The sequence below is a fragment of the Dendrobates tinctorius genome, unplaced genomic scaffold, assembly GCF_039654945.1.
Source record: "Dendrobates tinctorius isolate UK_male_01 unplaced genomic scaffold, ASM3965494v1 ptg000200l, whole genome shotgun sequence".
Lineage (NCBI taxonomy): Eukaryota > Metazoa > Chordata > Amphibia > Anura > Dendrobatidae > Dendrobates > Dendrobates tinctorius.
The window spans coordinates 2500913-2520289 of NW_027361867.1; the positions used below are offsets into that span (position 1 = coordinate 2500913).

A 19377-nucleotide genomic window follows, 5' to 3' on the forward strand; every position below is an offset into this window, starting at 1 on the left:
GTGTTTGTAATTTACTGGGTGTAAAGAGTATATATTGCAGTAACACCCAAGGGAAGTAGTTTTGAGAAAGAACAAGCTATTGTTCGAAACGCGTAATCTACTACTTGTTACTCATGTGAACACACCATTTTTTGCTCTGTTTTGGACTTGTTTTTAACAATAAATTGGACTTGAATTTGCAAAGCTGGACCTTTTTTCTTTTTCCTTGGTTACTGCGTGAAGACTGCACGTGGTCCGGGCTATCCACTACACATGCCTTCAGGTGAGCTGGCTTTTTTTTCTCTTTTTGAATGTCTATAGTATAATGCATCCCCATAGGCAGCCTCTATAGTGTAATGCACCCCCATAGGCAGCCTCTATAGCGTAATGCACCCCCATAGGCAGCCTCTATAGTGTAATGCACCCCCATAGGCAGCCTCTATAGCGTAATGCATCCCCATAGGCAGCCTCTATAGTGTAATGCATCCCCATAGGCAGCCTCTATAGTGTAATGCACCCCCATAGGCAGCCTCTATAGCGTAATGCATCCCCATAGGCAGCCTCTATAGTGTAATGCTCCCCCATAGGCAGAGTCTATATGGAAAGCTGTAAATCTGTCCCCAATCACCTGTGCAAGGCATAAAAATGACCTCTCATTATACTCACCAACGGCACTCACAAAGGCATAGCTGGTCTTGACTTATGATCGCCATTCTCCATAACTGCTTCATCTGGATGACACGTCCTTAGTCATCCACACAGTGTCACCCATTGTGCTCCTGTGCAGGCGCACTTTTCTCTGGGCTGCTGAAAGCAGAGCTAAGTACTGTAGTGCGTATGCGCTGGGAAAGGCTAAAGGGCGCTGATGACCTGGAAGTAAAGCCGGCGCATGCGCACTACAATACTGTGCTCTGACTTCAGTAGGGCACAGATAAGTGCACCTGCACAGAAGTGCGATAGAGGACACTGAATGCATGATGTAGGACGCATCTTCCACACGAAGCGGGACAGCGATCACAAGAAGAGGGTGAGCACCGGATCAAGACTAGAGACGCCCAGACCGCGCCATCTGTGAGTATAATAAAAGCTCTTTTTTGTGCCTTGCATAGAGGATTGGGGACATACAGAGAGCATTCTAGAACACTGTATGTGAGGGCGATGCTGGCCGGACCTTATATGGGGACAGCATGCTGAAAGGCTCCCTTTAATCTGTAAGACCTGTAGCCACCGCCTTTTAGCCACATTTAAAAAGCCATCCTGCAAGATTCCAGCCGCTCGCAAACTTAAGAAAATAATCATTCTCCTTCTCGTAAGCTAATCGGCAGCGTCCAGTCGGATGAGTGTCTGTGGTCCCTGCTCAGCGCCTCCTCTGACCCCACAATTGCCATCCTCCTGCCTTTACTGACGTGGCTGACGCCTCCTATGTCATCCAGTCTGTTGCGCTGCGCAGCTCCTGTTCCCTCCTGTGCAGGTGCGAGAGCTGGACAGACAGTGGATGACACAGGAGACGTCAGCCATGTCAATCAAGGCAGGAGAGACGGTGAATCAGGCCCATAGTGAGCAACAAAAACCGCTGTGCACATGCTGCGGAAAATTCAGCGCGGAAACACAGCGGTTTATTTTCTGCAGCATGTCAATTCTTTGTGCGGATTCCGCAGCGTTTTTACACCTATTCCATTATAGGAATCCGCAGGTGTAAAAACGCAGAGCAAATCCGCACTAAATCCGCAGGAAACCCGCAGGTAAAACACAGGTCGTCTTACCTGCGGATTCTGCAGAGTCCGTGCAGAAAAATCCACAATGGAATAAGCAACGTGTGCACATACCCTTAGTCTCTGTCCAGCTTGCAGGATAAACAAGACATAAAAGTTTAAAGGGGTTGTCCACTACTTTAAATTAACCCTCAATGTATCCCCCCGGGGCCCCTAATGAATTTTGTAAATACCTCATGCTGCCTATACTGCCTGTGAGCGGTGTTATCGCTGGCCGCTCACAGGCAGCACCTAACCCAGCGCTGACGTCACAAGCCTGGCAGCCAGCGCAGAAGGAGGAAGATGGACCCCCGGCTTCTGGCAGCACTTGTCAGGACGTCAGCGGAAGCAAGAGCCGACTGCAGCCAGGGATCATGTGCTGCCTGTGAGCGGCCAGCTCACAGTCAGAGGCAGAGCAAGCCCCGCTGCGTCCAGGCGTTTGGGGATGATGACTTCTCTGCAGCAGGGAGCTTTGAAGGAGAGCGCGCTCATCCTGGATTGGGTGGGTGACCTTCCTTCCCCCTCTCCTCCACAGACTGCAGAAGAGCGGTCACATGACTCACTCCCTGCACTCTGATACATGTGCAGTACAAACGCCAGCCCTGACAGTAGCGTAGCTCCGGGTGGGCCCCCTCAGAACACAGGGCCCGAGGCGACCACCCCCTCTGCAGCTCCAGTAGCTACGCTACTGCGTGTAATGAATATCTCCTGCAGTATTGCTAACGCTGATTCCAGTGTCGGTAATGAGACGAGAATTAGCGTTATGGAAGATGAGTCTATGAGGAACGTGTTCAGCTGCCGACTCCGAGGAGGAAACTGCTTGTTGTCTGTGGCCTAAATATATAGGTTTTATTAGTAGATGTCAGGGAAGAAAACTAAACCCTGTAAGATAATAAATCTCCTCAAATGTTTCCCTTATTATCTCCAGTAATTGTATTATTACACAGGATTCTTATGATGTTACATCGGATCATCTTCTTCTCATTCAGGTCTCTACAATATCGGATCCTCTCAGTGAAGATCTTTTACAGAAGAGAATTTTCCTCATTTACCCATCAAGGATGGATATGGACAGAGACAAGATGGCGGAGAGGATGTTACACCTCACCCTAGAGATCCTCTTCCGTCTCACTGGAGAGGTGAGAGATTCTGATGACGTCACATTACATCATTCTTATCTATGGGAATAACAGATGGACAGAACTGGAGAGGTGAGGACTCTGGAAATGTCTGTAGTGAGATTTATTAATGTTCTCTCCATAACCAGGATTACACAGTGGTGAAGACCTCTAGTGATCGCTGTCAGAACCCTGTGTCTGAGGGATGGCGAAGACCCCTGAGCCCAATCACAGGGCCTCCACCTCACCCCCTGATCCATGAGGACATCAATGACCAGAAAATCCTAGAACTCATCTACAAGATGATTGAGCTGCTGACTGGAGAGGTGACACTGCTGGGAATGCTGGGACATTATACAGTAACACTATGAAGGGATCGGGGATGACGGTATCATTGTATGTGTCAGGTTCCTATAAGGTGTCAGGATGTCGCTGTCTATTTCTCCATGGAAGAGTGGGAGTATTTAGGACACAGAGATCAGTAAAAGAACATCATAATGGAGGTTCCCCAGCCCCTCACATCTCCAGGTAATAGACAGGACTAAATACACACGGCCTATAATTATCTGTATGTAGAGAATGAATTCAGTCCCTGTATGTGTTTCCTCCAGATCTATCCAGTAAGAGGACAACACCAGAGAGATGTCCCCGTCCTCTTCTTCCACAGGACTGTAACCAAGAAGATCCCAGTGCTCCTCAGGATCATCAGGTAGATGGAGAGACGGTGTCAGGAGATCTCCCCTATGATGTGTAGGCGGCTGTGAAGGTCTTGTGCTCAGTCTTGTTTTATCCACCAGTATTATATGTTTTATACTTGTGTAATGAGAACGGTGGAGATGGCAGGATTAGAGCTGATCATAGATGGGACTTCTCCATCTGTCTGTGACTTTTACAATATTTGTTTCAGGGTGAAGATCTGACCCATATTAATACTACAGAGACATATGTGAGGGGTGATGAGTGGTGTAAAGAGGAGATTCCCACATATGACTACCCAGGTGAGTAGTAACCACTGAATGCAGAGAAGTCACAGATTCCTCTCAGTCACCGGCTGTGGCTGCTTTATCGGTGGTGTAGTCCGGCCGTATTACCATGATCACCATTTTGCCTCTAGACCACAACATTCTCCTCCACCCAAAATGGTTGAAATGTTATCTGGCATTGAAAGCCCTTTTCTATAGAACTTACAACCTGGTAGATCCACCTACCCCCTGGTATTAGAAGACGCTGACCGTTACCTGCCCAGATCTGTAACTATAAAGCCAAATGACAGCGTACGTAGAATGTGCTGACAAGATAAAAAATCACTTGAAGAAAAGTATTATGCTGGGCCTGTAAGAGAAAGCGGAGGGTAATGATGCTGTTGGCTTCCTAGATCCCTGAGATCTTATCGGATGAATCTTCTCTCCCTTCTGTGCTGCTGAATGTCTCATGGTCCCTACAAGACCAGGTCCAGTCTTTCTGGCCAAACTTCTCTTTTATGAGCGACAACAGTAAATGTGCAGTGAGGCCAAGTGTGAATTTCTGTACAATAACAGCAGAGTTTCCCTTTTTCCTGAGTTTTTAAGTTTGTATTAAAACTACCGTTTTTTTCGGACTGTGTGAAGCACTGTTTTCCTTCAAAAATGTGGAGGAAAATGGGGGGTGCATCTTATAGTCCAGATGTACCTGCTTTGGATGTGGTGGGGGGTGGGGGAACGGCATCCGTGGAGCAGCAGGTCACAGGAGGCTGGAGCCAGTGGCTGCGGCTAACTCCTGTTCCCGCTGCTAAAGTGAAATGAATATTCACTGCATTACACACCCATGGGCTTGGAGGGCAATGAATATTCATTTCTCTTTAATAATAGTGTCTTGATATGATTAGCCCCCAACCCCGGTCCTGGTATGCATGGCCCCATCAGAAAACAATAGAAAAAAAAACCTTTACACTTACCTACCCCGCGTTCCCTCGCAGCGTCCTGCTCTGGTGCCAGCAACTGTTATATGCTTGTAAGCAGCACATGGCAGGGACGCCATGCGCTGCTCACAAGCAAAGCACAGCTGCCAGGACTGTGCACACAAAGGGCAGTGAGTATTCATTTCTCTTCAGTAGCGCGCAGTGTCAGCCACCGGCTTCCTGCTGCTACCGGCGGTCACGTGTGCCGCTACTTAAGAGAAATGAATATTCATGAATACTCACTGTTCTCAGTGCTGATTACAAGCATAAAGCAGTTGCTGGCACCAGAGCAGGAGGCTGTGAAGGGAACGCCGGGTAGGTAAGTGTAGTGATTTGGGTTTTTTATTGTTTTCTGATGGGGCCATGCATACCAGGATAGGAATGGGGGTGGGGGCTTCTTATAAGGATGGGGCCCTGCATACCAGGACGAGATGGGGCCCTGCATACTAGGACGAGATGGGGGTCCCTGCATACCAGGATAGGGATGGGACCATGCTTACTAGGATGAGATGGTGCCATGCATACCAGGATAGGGATGAGGGGGCCATGTATATCTGAATAGGGATGAGGGGACCATATATACCTGGATCGGGGATATTAAGTACAGAATTGACCACATTTTTTGCTTCAGTTTTTTTCCTAATTTTTTCAACTGCCCCTATCATTGTTTTTCTGATTTCATATTTTTTTTAAATTTGATTCCCTCCATATTAACAAAGTGCTGCATTGTGCAAATGTGAAGAGTGTTATAAACAAAGTGCTCTAGTGCCAAAGGTGGTATACAGAAACCAGTGCCACAATCGCTGTGTGATAAAGTGCTAATAGTGCAGACACATCATGGGGCATATAACTACAATGTGCCTGTAATAAGTATCCGGTACAAAGTGCTGCAGTGCAAAATTAAAGAAGGATGAAGTGCATGGGTTTGTATCACCGAGATAAACAGTGTGCTGCCAGGGTCCCATGTGCCTGATACTTATTACAGGTCTGCTGCTGCCCGTCGCCGCTGCCCAGGGTGTCCGAGGCCACCACTGCCTGGGATTTCGGCTGCTGCTGTCCGCTGCCGCTGCCCGGGATGTCCGCCGCTGCGGGGGGCTCTGTCGACATTTCTTGAAAGACCAGAGCCCCCTGGAAGTTCCATAGTTTCAGCCTGTGCATGTGGACTCCAGTAAAATGGCCGCCTACGCAGATGGAGATCCCAGCATGGAGATCTCAGGAGATGAGATCTCAGCACTGAAATCTCATCTCCCGAGATTTTCGTCTGCGCTTGCGCCACCTCCCGGCGGCCATGTTACTGGAGTCCACCGCACAGGAGGAAACCACAGAACTCCCGGGGGGTTCTGGCTTTTCACAAAATGTCGGCAGAGCCCCCCCGCAGCAGCGGACATCACGGGCGGACGCGGACTCCCCAGGCAGCAGCAGCGGACATCCCAGGCAACGGCGGCGGGTAACAGCAGCGCGGCGGCAGCGGACAACCCCTCATCCCAGCCTGCAGCTACTTACAGGTAAGTGGTTACCGGTATATCCGCATTGTAAGACACACCCCCATTTCCCCCACAAATTTGGGGGAAAAAAAGTGTGTCTCACAAAGCGAAAAATACGATAACTTGGCACTCAACTTAAGGCGTCCATGTATAGTAGAAATGTTTTTATTTGTGCAGTCCGTAAAATAACCTTTCGGCCTACATGGCCTTCCTCAGTCTGACTGCTTAAAATTATTGTGGTAAATATGGAGAACAAACGTGGATCCCCACTGTTGTAAGAAGCACAATGGTGAGCTATCCAGCTCCCAACGTTACGGCCTACATGGCCTTCCTCAGTCTGCGATTAAATGATAAATAAAAGCTTACAATGACTATGTCCTGCTTACAATGTATGGAAAATCGAAGATGTAGTATAATTTACAAAAAAGATAATGAAATACATTTACATAGTAAGAGACAATTGTACAGAAAAAAATAAAATAATATGTATGGAGAACCAGATGGGAAGACTGAAAGGAAAGAAAATAATGGATAATGAACCTAATAAATAATAATAATAATTTTATTTCTATAGCGCCGACATATTCCACAGCACTTTACATTTCAGAGGGGACTTGCACAGACGATAGACATTACAGCATAGCAATAATCACATAGATTATAACAAATACCAAGAGGAAAGAGGGCCCTGCTCGCAAGCTTACAGTCTATGAGGAAAGAGGGAGACACGAAAGGTGGGTGGTAAGAGTTGCCCTGATTGTAAGGACCAGCCATAATGTTAAGTGTGTAACAGTACAGACACAGAGGACTAATGGATGCATAAAGCATGTGGGGACATGATACGGGGAACCTGGTTATGGTAAAACTTTTGACTGTGCCGCACAGGGATAGATTAGGTTAGTGTGTTGAGGCGATAGGCCAATCTGAATAAATGCGTTTTCAGGGCACGTTTAAAATTGTAGGGATTGGGGACTAATCGTATTGACCTGGGAAGTGCATTCCAAAGAATTGGTGCAGCACATGTATAGTCTTGGAGACGGGAGTGGGAGAATCTGATTGTTGAGGATGCTAACCTCAGGTCATCAGCAGAACGGAGGACACGGGTATGGTGGTAGGCTGAGACGATAGAAGAGATGTAGGGTGGTGCTGAGCCATGGAGAGCTTTGTGGGTGAGTGTACTAAGTTTGTACTGGATTCTGGAGTGGATGGGTAGTCAGTGTAATGACTGGCACAAGGTAGAGGCATCGGTGTAATGATTGGCGAGGAATATGATCTTGGCTGCAGCATTCAAGACAGATTGGAGGGGGGAGAGTTTGGTAAGAGGGAGACCGATTAGAAGAGAGTTACAATAGTTCAGACGAGAATGAATAAGAGAAACAGTAAGAGTTTTTGTGGAGTCGAAGGTAAGAAAAGGTTGAATTCTAGAAATGTTTTTGAGGTGCAGATAACAAGAGCGAGCCAGTGATCGGATGTGGGGGGCGAATGAAAGCTTGGAGTCAAGTATGACCCCAAGACAGCGGGCATGTTGCTGGGGAGTAATAGTGGAACCACACACAGAAATGGCAATGTCGGGTATAGGTGCATTAGTGGAGAGAGAAAACACAAGGAGTTCAGTCTTTGACAGGTTCAGTTTCAGATATAGTGAGGACATGATGTTAGACACAGTGTTTAGACAATCGCTGGTGTTTTCTAAAAAGGCAGGCATGATGTCAGGAAAGGAAGCATATAATTGGGTTTCATCAGCATAGAGATGGTAGTGAAAACCAAATCTACTGATTGTTTGACCAATAGGGGCAGTATACAAAGAGAAGAGGAGGGGGCCTAGAACCAATCCTTGAGGAACCCCAACAGTAAGGGTAAGATGAGAGGAGGAGGAACCAGCAAAAGATACAGTAAAGGAGCGATCAGAGAGATAGGAGGAGAACCAGGAGAGAACGGTGTCCTTGATGCCGATGGAGCGGAGCATAGTGAGGAGGAGCTGATGATCCACAGTGTCGAACGCTGCAGAAAGATCCAAGAGAATTAGCATGGAGTAATGACCATTAGATTTAGCGTTAGTAGACCATTAGAGACTTTAGTGAGGGCAGTTTCAGTAGAGTGTAAAGAGCGGAAACCGGATTGGAGAGGGTCGAGTAGAGAGTTATCAGAGAGATAGTGGATAAGATGGGAGTGGACCAGGCGTTCCAGGGGTTTAGAGATGAAGGGAGGATTAGAGACAGGTCTATAGTGAGCAGCACAGTTTTGGTCGAGGGATGGTTTTTTAAGTAATGGCTGTATGATGTCATGCTTAAATGAGGAAGGAAAGATACCGGAAGAGAGAGAGGTTAAATATTTTAGATAGGTGAGAGGTGACAGCAGGGGAAAGGGACTGGAGATGTGACGGAATTGGGTCATTGATGCAAGTGCTTGGGCGAGAAGATGCAAGGAGCCTACTTACTTCTTCTTTGACTGTTTCAAAATCAGAGAGTGAGCTAGATGCAGTGGGGGAGGGAGGACAGTGCATGGTATGAGGTGATTGGGAGATAATTTCCTGTCGGATATGGTCAATTTTTTCTTTGAAGTAATTGGCCAGATCGTCAGCTCAAAGCTCTGTGGTTGGGGCCTGCACTCTTGGGTTGAGTAGAGAATGAAAAGAGACGTTTTGGGTTATTGGACAGTGAGGTGATGAGGGTGTTGAAATAGGTTTGTTTGGAGAGGTGAAGGGCAGTGTTGTATGTTCGAAGCATAAACTTATAATGGATGAAATCTTCTGGTAGATTGGATTTTCTCCACAGACGTTCGGCACACCTGGAGCACCGCTGCAGGAAACGTGTTTGCAGGGTGTGCCAGGGTTGTTGACGTCTGTGTCGTGTTGTTCTGTATATAGGTGAAATTTCATCCAGGGCACTTTGAAGTGTTTCATTGTAATAGGGGCCAATGATGACTGCAAGTTCTTCATAAGTTTCTGGGTGGCCTGTATGTTTCTGTAAGTGTGGACAGTGAGGGTGACCTGAGTGGGATGGCAGTTCTTGATAGAGAATGAAAGAAGGTTATGGTCAGAGAGTGGGAGAGGGGAGTTTGCAAAATCATCCACTGCACAAAGCCAAGAGAAGACCAAGTGTTGGGAGTTTCCGTCTTCATGCGTTGGAGAGTTAGTATGCTCCAAGAGGCCGAAAGAGGAGGTTAGAGATAAAAGGTGAGAAGCAGATGGGGAGAGGGAAAGAGCAATGGGGATGTTGAAATCGCCCATGATGAGGGTGGGGATGTCACAGGAGAGAAAATGTGGAAGCCAGGTGGCAAAATGATCCAGGAACTGTTGGGAGGGGCCGGGAGGACGATACACCACCGCCTCTCACATGGAGAAGGGGGTGTAGAGTCTGACGGCCTGGACCTCAAAATAAGGGAAGACAAGTGAGGGTGCTTGAGGGATAACCTGAAAGGTACATTTTGGTGATAGAAGCAGACCAATGCCTACACCTGCTCCATTGTCTGATCTTGGGGTATGAGAAAAGTCTAGTCCCCCATATGAAAGAGCAGCAGCAGTGGTAGTGTCTGCTGGATTCAAGTTTCAGTAAGAGCCAGAAGAAAGTCATGGATGAAGGAGAGTTTGTAACACAGAGAGAATTCCAAAGGGCACAATTAAGCGACAGAAGGCATGCAGGGAACATTAATAAGATTAGAGGGGTTTCTGAGTGTAGCAGTTGGGGGGTTTGACTTACTATAACATGAGGGGCCGGGGTTGGGAGAGATGTCCCCTGCGACTAGGAGGAGGATAGAAAGAGTGAGCAGATGGTTAAGTGATTTGTGAGAGTGTCTCTGATTGTTGAATGGTGGGACTGACTGGATCTGTGCAATGTAGCAGTGTGAAGAGAGCATGAGTGCTATACAAAGGAAAGGACTGAGGGGCCGATATGGATAGAGTGTAAAGAGTTAGCGCCAGGGCGGTGGATGTGTATAAATGCAGCGGCCAGGATATAAATTATACAAATGCATATGGTATATATTTGTTGTAATCCAAATATACATGGATAAGATGTATATAAATGTCTTAACTGTCTCCTGCCCTGTCTAACTGCCATGTTATAACTGACTCATACTTTGATCAAATGTACTTCGATTAAATGTGCATAAATGCCTCCCCCAAGCTACGTCTGAATATATAGCAGTCTGATGCTTAGTTCTGTTTTTTTTTTGGTTTTTTTTTTTTGCTCTGCTCGTTAACAATCAAACTAAACTAGGACAGCAGGGCCCAGTAAATGTAGTGGTCAGATAAACCAGTGTCCTGGCCTACATGCATCATAAACCATGACTGCTTAAAATTATTGTGGTAAATATGGAGAACAAACGTGGATCCCCACTGGAATATAATATAAGCTCACGTAAGTATGCTAAGTAAAAAATAGGATACACATAAAGGAGAAACTAGAGATATAATAAATTACCTGTTGTTAGAAGCACAATGGTGAGCTATCCAGCTCCCTGGTATAGTAGAATGCTGTATATTAATTCAGTGTGGCATATGGCAGAACTTTGTGAGGCCAATAGTACTAAGATCAAAAAATAATTAGAGATCAGACCAGGAGGTGATTAGTTCGTGGTAATTAGGCTGGTTTCACACTTGCGTTTTTTTCGCGGTATTTTAGCGCTAAATAGCGCATGCGTTTTTTTTCCTATACTTTGCATGGGATGCGCTTATGTGCGCATACACATGCGTTTGTACGCGTTTTTCCGCGCATGCGTTTTTTTGCGGTATGCGCTCGGGCGCACAAAATGCATCCTGTTGCATTTTTTGGGCGTTCGACTTGCCTCAAAAAAATGCATGCGCGCGCAATGCGTTTTTTTACAGCAAGACACCCATTATAAGTCTATGGGTGCGCATATGTGCACATTGGCATGCTTATGTATGCGTTTTTTTGCACATGCGTTTTTTTTGTTGACCATGGAATTTAGGGGTTTGGGTTAGAGTTAGGGTTAGTTAAGGGGGTTTAGGGTTAGGGTTAGGGTCAGGGTCAGGGTTAGGGTTAGGGTTAGGGTCAGGGTCAGGGTTAGTTAGGGTTTAGGGTTTGGGTTAGGGTTAAGTATGGTTTGGTTAAGGGTTAGGGTCAGGTTTAGGGTTAGGGTCAGGTTTAGGGTTAGGGTCAGGTTTAGGGTTAGGGTCAGGGTTAGGGTCAGGGTTAGGGTTAGGGTTAGGGTTAGGGTTAGGTTTAGGGTCAGGGTTAGGGTTAGTTAGGGTTTAGGGTTTGGGTTAGGGTTAAGTATGGTTTGGTTAAGGGTTAGGGTCAGGGTTAGGGTTAGGGTCAGGGTCAGGGTTAAGGTCAGGGTTAGGGTTAGGGTTAGGGTCAGGGTCAGGGTTAGGGTCAGGGTTAGGGTTAGGGTTAGGTTTAGGGTCAGGGTTAGGGTTAGTTAGGGTTTAGGGTTTGGGTTAGGGTTAAGTATGGTTTGGTTAAGGGTTAGGGTCAGGGTTAGGGTTAGGGTTAGGGTCAGGGTTAGGGTTAGTAAAGTCATGGTTTGGGTTAGTGTGAGGGGCCACCTAATGTTTGGAAAAAACGCAAACGCGGTAAAAACGCACTAAAAACGCATACAAACGCATAAAAATGCTTGAAAAAAACGCAGCAGTTGTATGCTTTTGTATGCGTTTTTTCAATGCGTTTTTTTGCGGGAAAAACGCGCTGCAAAAAAAAGCAAGTGTGAAATTAGCCTTAAAGTGGTATTATAAGGATACCTGATGTGTTAAGAGCGAGGCTTGTAGTAACGCTCCCTGTTGGGATTCTATATAGAAGAACATTACAAGGTGAGTATAGGGTTAAACACGTATGTATAAAAAAGCGAATAGAGGAGCGTTTATACCTGTAATTATAGTAGATTCCGTACATTAGCTCTTTGTGAACCTAAAGAGAAATGTATCAGAACGTTATAATTCCACTGATACATGTGTGAGACATATAGGTTATATGGGCATAATAATCTATGAAATTCTTACCATGGGTGGTCAGTGGTGACGGGTGTCAGGCTGAACACGGTTTCCACCACTTGTCACGTCGCAATGTGGAGTCTGAATGCCGGAGGCTAAATAGGAAAGGGGCGGGACTGGAATTACTTGTGTCCTGAGCAACTAAAGCAGAAGTGATGTCGGCGTGTGTTCCAAGCACCGGAAGACCCATTGCTTGCGTTCCACAGACAGCAAGTAGTTCTGTGTGCACTACACGTTTCACAGGTGAGAGGGGAGTCGAAAATAAGCTTGTATCTATTAAAATAGCCAGGTTGTGCCCACTAACACTGCGTATTGTATTAAATGAAGCAAATGATAGATGTCAGTGTAAGGCCTCTTTCACACATCCGGTTTTTGTAATCCGGCACGATGTGGCGACATTTTTAATAACCGGATCCAGCACCGGATCCAGTTTTGTCCCATAAGCTTTCATGGTCGCCTCATCGTGCCGGATGGTTATGCGTCATGTCCGGTTGTTGCCGGACACGGCAAAAATTAGCCGTCCGGCATCTGCAAAAAACGTTCTCTGCAACGTTTTTTGTCAGTGCCGGACCGGATTTTTCCACAGCGCATGCCCGGACTCTGTGAATGTTAACCCCACAAGTGCCCGGCGAGAGAGAGAGATCTCTTTGTCACCCGGACACTTGTGAGAGATCTCTCGCCGGGCACTTGTGGGGTTAACCCTCACAGTGTCTGGGTGAGAGAGCGAGATCTCTCTGTGGGGTTAACCCCACAAGTGCCCGGCAAGAGAGAGAGATTCTCTCACCTGGACACTGAGTGTTAACCCCACATGTCTGTCTCTCTCTCCACCCCTCTCTCCCCTCCCCTCCCTTTCAGCAGCTGTCTCTCTCAGCGGCTGCCTCTGTCCACCGGTGTATATGTTCCTCCTGCGGCTCCTTTAAATCACGTCCGAGCCGTATCAGACGCCGCACACACATCCGGTGTCACCGCTGCAGGCCGGATCCGGCGGCCCGGCTTTTCGCCGCACGCCGCCAGACCCCACACCGGATGTGTGAAAGTAGCCTAAGGTGAGCATATTAGTTTATGGTGAAATGGTATGCAGGGCCGGTTTTAGGCAAAGTGAGGCCCTAGGCAAAGTTTAAAATGGGGCCCCAAATGCTGACATATTGCACATCACACAGAAGTATTTCGATTGTAGTTACATGCGCTGAGTTCAGGCCGCTAAATGATCGACAAAATTGAAGAAGTCGTTCAACTCTTGTTTCCCGGCCTCTTTCCACCGTCAGAGAAAGAATGATGGGAACAGAACGATCACTAATGGATCACTAAGGGTGTGTGCACACGTTGCGGTTTTTGCTGCGAATCCGCAGCGGATTTGGTCCTGCGGATCCGCAGCAGTTTCCATGCAGTTTACAGTACCATGTAATCCTATGGAAAACCAAATCCGTCATGCACATGCTGCGGAAAATTCCGTGCAGATTTGCTGTGGTTTATTTTCTGCAGCGTGTTACTTCTTTTTTGCGGAACCGCAGCTGCAGAGTACGTTCTGGGACATACAAATCAATCAATCTCTCATCCGCACTGCCAAACCTCACTAGAGCCTGCATCAAATCCGCTGTACACATGCTAGGAATCCGCAGGAAAAATGCATGTGTTTTACCCTGCGGTTTCTGCCAAGAGATATGGATTCTCTGCAGAAAAAGCCGCAGACTAATCCGCAATGTGTGCACACACCTACAGATCACCATACAGTATCATGTTATCAGCAGCACATCTACAGTTTACACCCCATAGTCCTCCATATAATATAATCTGCCCCATAGTCCTCCATATAGTATAATACACTCCTCAGTCCTCCATGTAGGATAATACACTCCTTATAGCCATCCATATAATAAAATACACTGCTCAGTCCTCCATATAAAATAAAAAAAATAAATCTTTATTTTTATATAGCGCTAACATATTCCGCAGCGCTTTACAGTTTGCACACATCATCATCACTGTCCCCGATGGGGCTCACAATCTAAATTCCCTATTAGTATGTCTTTAGAATGTGGGAGGAAACCGGAGTGCCCGGAGGAAACCCACGCAAACACGGGGAGAACATACAAACTCCTTGCAGATGTTGTCCTTGGTGGGATTCGAACCCAGGACCCCAGCACTGCAAGGCTGCAGTGCTAACCACTGAGCCACCGTGCCGCCTCCATATAGTATAATACACTCCCCATAGTCCTCCATATAGTATAATACACTCCTCAGTCCTCCATGTAGTATAATACACTCCTTATAGCCCTCCATATAATAAAATACACTGCTCAGTCCTCCATATAGTATAATACACTCCCCATAGTCCTCCATATAGTATAATACACTCCTCAGTCCTCCATATAGTATAATACACTCCTCATAGCCCTCCATATATTAAAATACACTGCTCAGTCCTCCATATAGTATAATACACTCCTCATAGTTCTCCATATAGTATAATGCACCGCCATAGTCACCCATATAGTACAATTCGCTTCCCATAGCATAATGCACCCCATAGTTCTTCATATAATCTATTCCCCATAGTCCTCGATACAGTATAATGCAGCCCACATATAGTATAATGCAGCCACCCAATAGAGCATAATGCAGCCACCCCACAGAGTATAATGAGCCCCACCATACAATATAATGTAACCTCCATAGAATATAATGCAGCCCCCCTCTTATAGTATAATGCAGCCACCCCTTAGAGAATAATGCAGCTACCCCAGAGTATAATGCAGCCACTCCACAGAATATAATGTATCCCCCCATAGAATATAATGCAGCCCCACCCCCCATATAGTATAATGCAGCCCCTCCATAGAATATATGGCAACCCCCTCATAGGATATAATGCAGCCCCTTATATAACATAATGTAGCTCCACCATAGAATACAATGCAGCCCTCCTCATATAGCATAATGCAGCCCCCATCGAATATAATAATTATAATACAGCCCCCCATAGAATATAATGTAGCCCCAAATAGAATATAATACAGCCCACCTCCTCATAGAATATAATGTAGCCCCCCATATTATATAACACAGCCTCCCCCTATAGAATATAATGTAAAATGTACCCCCATGGTATATAACACAGCTGCATAGTATATAGCCCAGCACCACATGGTATATAGCCCAGCACCACATGTTATACAGCCCAGCCCACCATGGGATACAGCACAGCATGGTATATAGCCCACCATGGTATAATACAGCCCAGCATGTTATACAGGCTGTATACCATGCTGGGCTGTATACTATGGTGGGCTGCATAATACAGCCCAGCATGATATACAGCCCACCAAGGTATAATACAGCCCAGCATGGTATAATGCAGCCCAGCATGGTATATATCCCCCCAGATTGGTATAATACAGCCCAGCATGGTATATAGCCCCCCCAGAAAGGAATAGTACAGCCCAGTATGGTATAATACAGCCCAGCATGGTATATAGCCCCCCCAGCATGGTATAATACAGCCGGGCATGGTATATAGCCCCCCAGCATGGTATAATACAGCCGGGCATGGTATATAGCCCCCCAGCATGGTATGATACAGCCCAGCATAGAATATAGCCCCCCCAGCATGGTATGATACAGCCCAGCATGGTATATAGCCCCCCCAGCATGGTATGATACAGCCCAGCATTGTATATAGCCCCCCCCAGCATGGTATGATACATCCCAGCATGGTATATAGCCCCCCAGTATGGCATGATACAGCCCAGCATGGTATACAGCTCCCCCAGCATGGTATGATACAGCCCAGCATGGTATATAGCCCCCCCAGCTTGGTATATAACCTCCCAGGATGGTGTAATACAGCCCAGCATGGTATATAATCCCCCCAGCATGGTATGATACAGCCCAGCATGGTATATAGCCCCCTCAGCATGGTATATAGCCTCCCAGGATGGTGTAATACAGCCCAGCACGGTATATAGCCCCCTCAGCATGGTATATACCACCCCAGCATGGTAAATAGCCCCCCAGCATGGTATAATACAGCCGAGCATGGTATATAGCCCCCCCAGCATGGTATGATACAGCCCAGCATGGTATATAGCCCCCCCAGCATAATATATAGCCTCCCAGGATGGTGTAATACAGCCCAGCATGGTATATAGCCCCCCCAGCATGGTATATACCACCCCAGCATGGTATATAGCCCCCCAGCATGGTATAATACAGCCGAGCATGGTATATAGCCCCCCCAACATGGTATGATACAGCCCAGCATGGTATATAGCCCCCCCAGCATGGTATGATACAGCCCAGCATGGTATATAGCCCCCCCAGTATGGTATAATACAGCCCAGCATGGTATATAGCCCCCCCAGCATGGTATGTTACAGCCCAGCATAGTATATAGCCCCCCCAGCATGGTATGATACAGCCCAGCATGGTATATATTCCCCCCAGAGTGGCCCCACAGTCCAGTACTCACACTGATATAAAAAAAAAACACTCCTCACCTTCTCCTCGTGCCCACGCTGCTGGCTGCTCCTGTCTCCTCCTGCTCTGTCTGGCACACAGAGCGCGATGACGTCAGAGGCAGAGCGGGGAATGATGGGAGAGGGAAAGTCAGCTGACGCTCTCTCCTCCATCACTGCCTCCTTCAGTGCGGCGGCGGGAGGCGGCGCTGGGGGGCAGGCGGACCCCCTGCCTCACAGGGGCCCCATAGCGGCTGTATGATGTGCCGCTGGCTGGGGGCCCCTGGAGGAGCGGGGGCCCTAGGCAGCTGCCTGGTCTGCCTGCCCATAACGCCGGCCCTGATGGTATGGAATTAAGAGGATAAGTGTCCTATTTGACCAATGGTACCACACTTGTTAATGTAAAACATTTATTTTTTGCCCGAGTGTGGACTGAATAAAGTGCTTCCTTTCTGAACATTATCACATTGATGGCATTGAAGACAGGGGTACGTGCCTTTTTGGGGGGTTTGCAGAAGCCCTAATATAACTAAATGACAGAAAACCAGATTAGTAGAAATCCCCATAAAGTGATTCCATTTTATAAATTAATTCACTGAGGGTTATAATCCTAAGGAGGAGTGAATATTTTGACTCCACAGCCACTTTCTGGAAATTAACACGCAGTGGATGTTGGAGAGAGAGTGAAAATTACACATTTGCCATTTTCTTACCCAGCACATAGTGTCCAGATTGTGCTCCAGGAGACACCGCAAATTAAGTGGATTCTTCTCACTATAATATTGCTAAATACAGGGATCCTAAATGTTGTTTGCGCACACTGCAAGACTCCGAAGTGAGAGCGGATTTTGCTGGATTGGTTTATAGAAACCTTGTTGCTTTTCAGCAGCCTTTGAGCCACTAATAGTGCGGGAACCTCTGTTTTTCCATTGACAGATGATGGACCTGAGTGGGGACTTGTTTTTTGTGAGATGAGAATTGGTATTATTTTCGCCTACATAACATTGATTGGTTTCTTTTTATTCGATATTTGGGAGGCAGAATGAACCAACACTTGAACACCACACACTACTGGTTCATCCAACAAGGTTTTCTATTAGACTGTGAACTGTCATTGTCTTGGTAAAAAAAAGATTTTTACATAACTTGCCATTTTTATGAACAGTTTAAGTAGAAATGTTCAAAAATATAAAACTGAAGGATATTTTATTAAAAATGTTTTTGATCTTAGCAGATGACTGTACCAGGAGATCAGAGGGACAGCTGACATCCTCAATTTTTAAATCTGATGATCTTGAGATCCTACAAGATACAACTGAAGTGATTGCTGTTACTCTAGATATATCATCATCCATTCACAGCAAAGATCTGTCATCTGATCCTATGAAACAGGTCCCATCTTCTGATTCATTACTGACTACTAAGGAAAATCAAAGTCACAAAAGAGGCAATAAAAAACAAACTGCTCCTAAAGCAAAGAAGTCATATTCATGTTCAGAATGTGGGAAATGTTTTAACAAGAAATCACATTTTGTTACACAACAGAGAATTCACACAGGAGCTAAATATTTTTCATGTTCAGAATGTGGGAAATGTTTTACACGTAAATCACAATTGGTTACGCACAAGAGCACTCACACAGGGGAGAAGCCTTTTTCCTGTTCAGAATGTGGGAAATGTTTTGCACTTAAATCACATTTTGTTAATCACCAGAGAACTCACACAGGGGAGAAGCCTTTTTCATGTTCAGAATGTGGGAAATGTTTTAGCAGGAAATCAAATTGTGTTAAGCACCAGAGAACTCACACAGGGGAGAAGCCTTTTTCCTGTTCAGAATGTGGGAAATGTTTTGCACTTAAATCACATTTTGTTAATCACCAGAGAACTCACACAGGGGAGAAACCTTTTTCCTGTTCAGAATGTGGGAGATGTTTTAACAATAAATCAGATTGTGTTAATCACCAGAGAATCCACACAGGGGAGAAGCCTTTCTCATGTTCAGAATGTGGGAAATGTTTTGCACGTAAATCACATTTTGTTACCCACCTTAGAACTCACACAGGGGAGAAGCCTTTTTCATGTTCAGAATGTGGGAAATGTTTTACCAATAAATCAAATTGTGTTAAGCACCAGAGAATCCACACAGGAGAGAAGCCTTTTTCATGTTTAGAGTGTGGTAAATGTTTTAGCAATAAATCAGGCTGTGTTAAGCACCAGAAAACTCACACAGGGGAGAAACCTTTTTCCTGTTAATGTGGGAAATATTTTAACCAGAAAGCACTTCTTGATCTCCATCAGAGCTGTTACACAGAGAAGCCGCCTTTTTCATTTTCTTAATGTGGGAAATAATTTACTTGGAAATTAACAGTTAATAAACATCAGAGACGTCATATAGGGGAGAAGCCTTTTTTATGTTCATAGTGTTGGAATAGTTTTAACCAAAATTAAATCTTCTTAAATGGGTTGTCTCTTGTCATTCCTCATGTTTGCTGACAAAAGGAGACTATTTAATATTGACCTACCAGGGGAAAACCAGGGGAAGAGTCTTGAGGAGATCATTTGCATATTCCCAGTGCCTTCTGGGATAAGTGAAGAGTCTCCGCGAGCTCAACGATCACTGGGTTTTGGCCGTTGCAGCTGAAAAGAGGAAATCGGAAAACCAGGGGAAGAGTCTTGAGGAGATCATTTGCATATTCCCAGTGCCT

At 46.0% G+C, this 19377-nt stretch overlaps 1 protein-coding gene across 1 annotated transcript in view; it reads left to right on the forward strand.

The window, feature by feature from the left end:
• LOC141056825 (uncharacterized) overlaps positions 1-19136 on the forward strand; it is a 43850-nt gene extending 24714 nt beyond the window's left edge. Inside the window, 1 exon segment of the mRNA XM_073553298.1 lies at positions 17942-19136. Within this exon segment, the coding sequence (XP_073409399.1) occupies positions 17942-18925 (984 nt within the window). The 3' untranslated portion in view covers positions 18926-19136.
• The last annotated feature ends 241 nt before the right edge of the window (positions 19137-19377 follow it).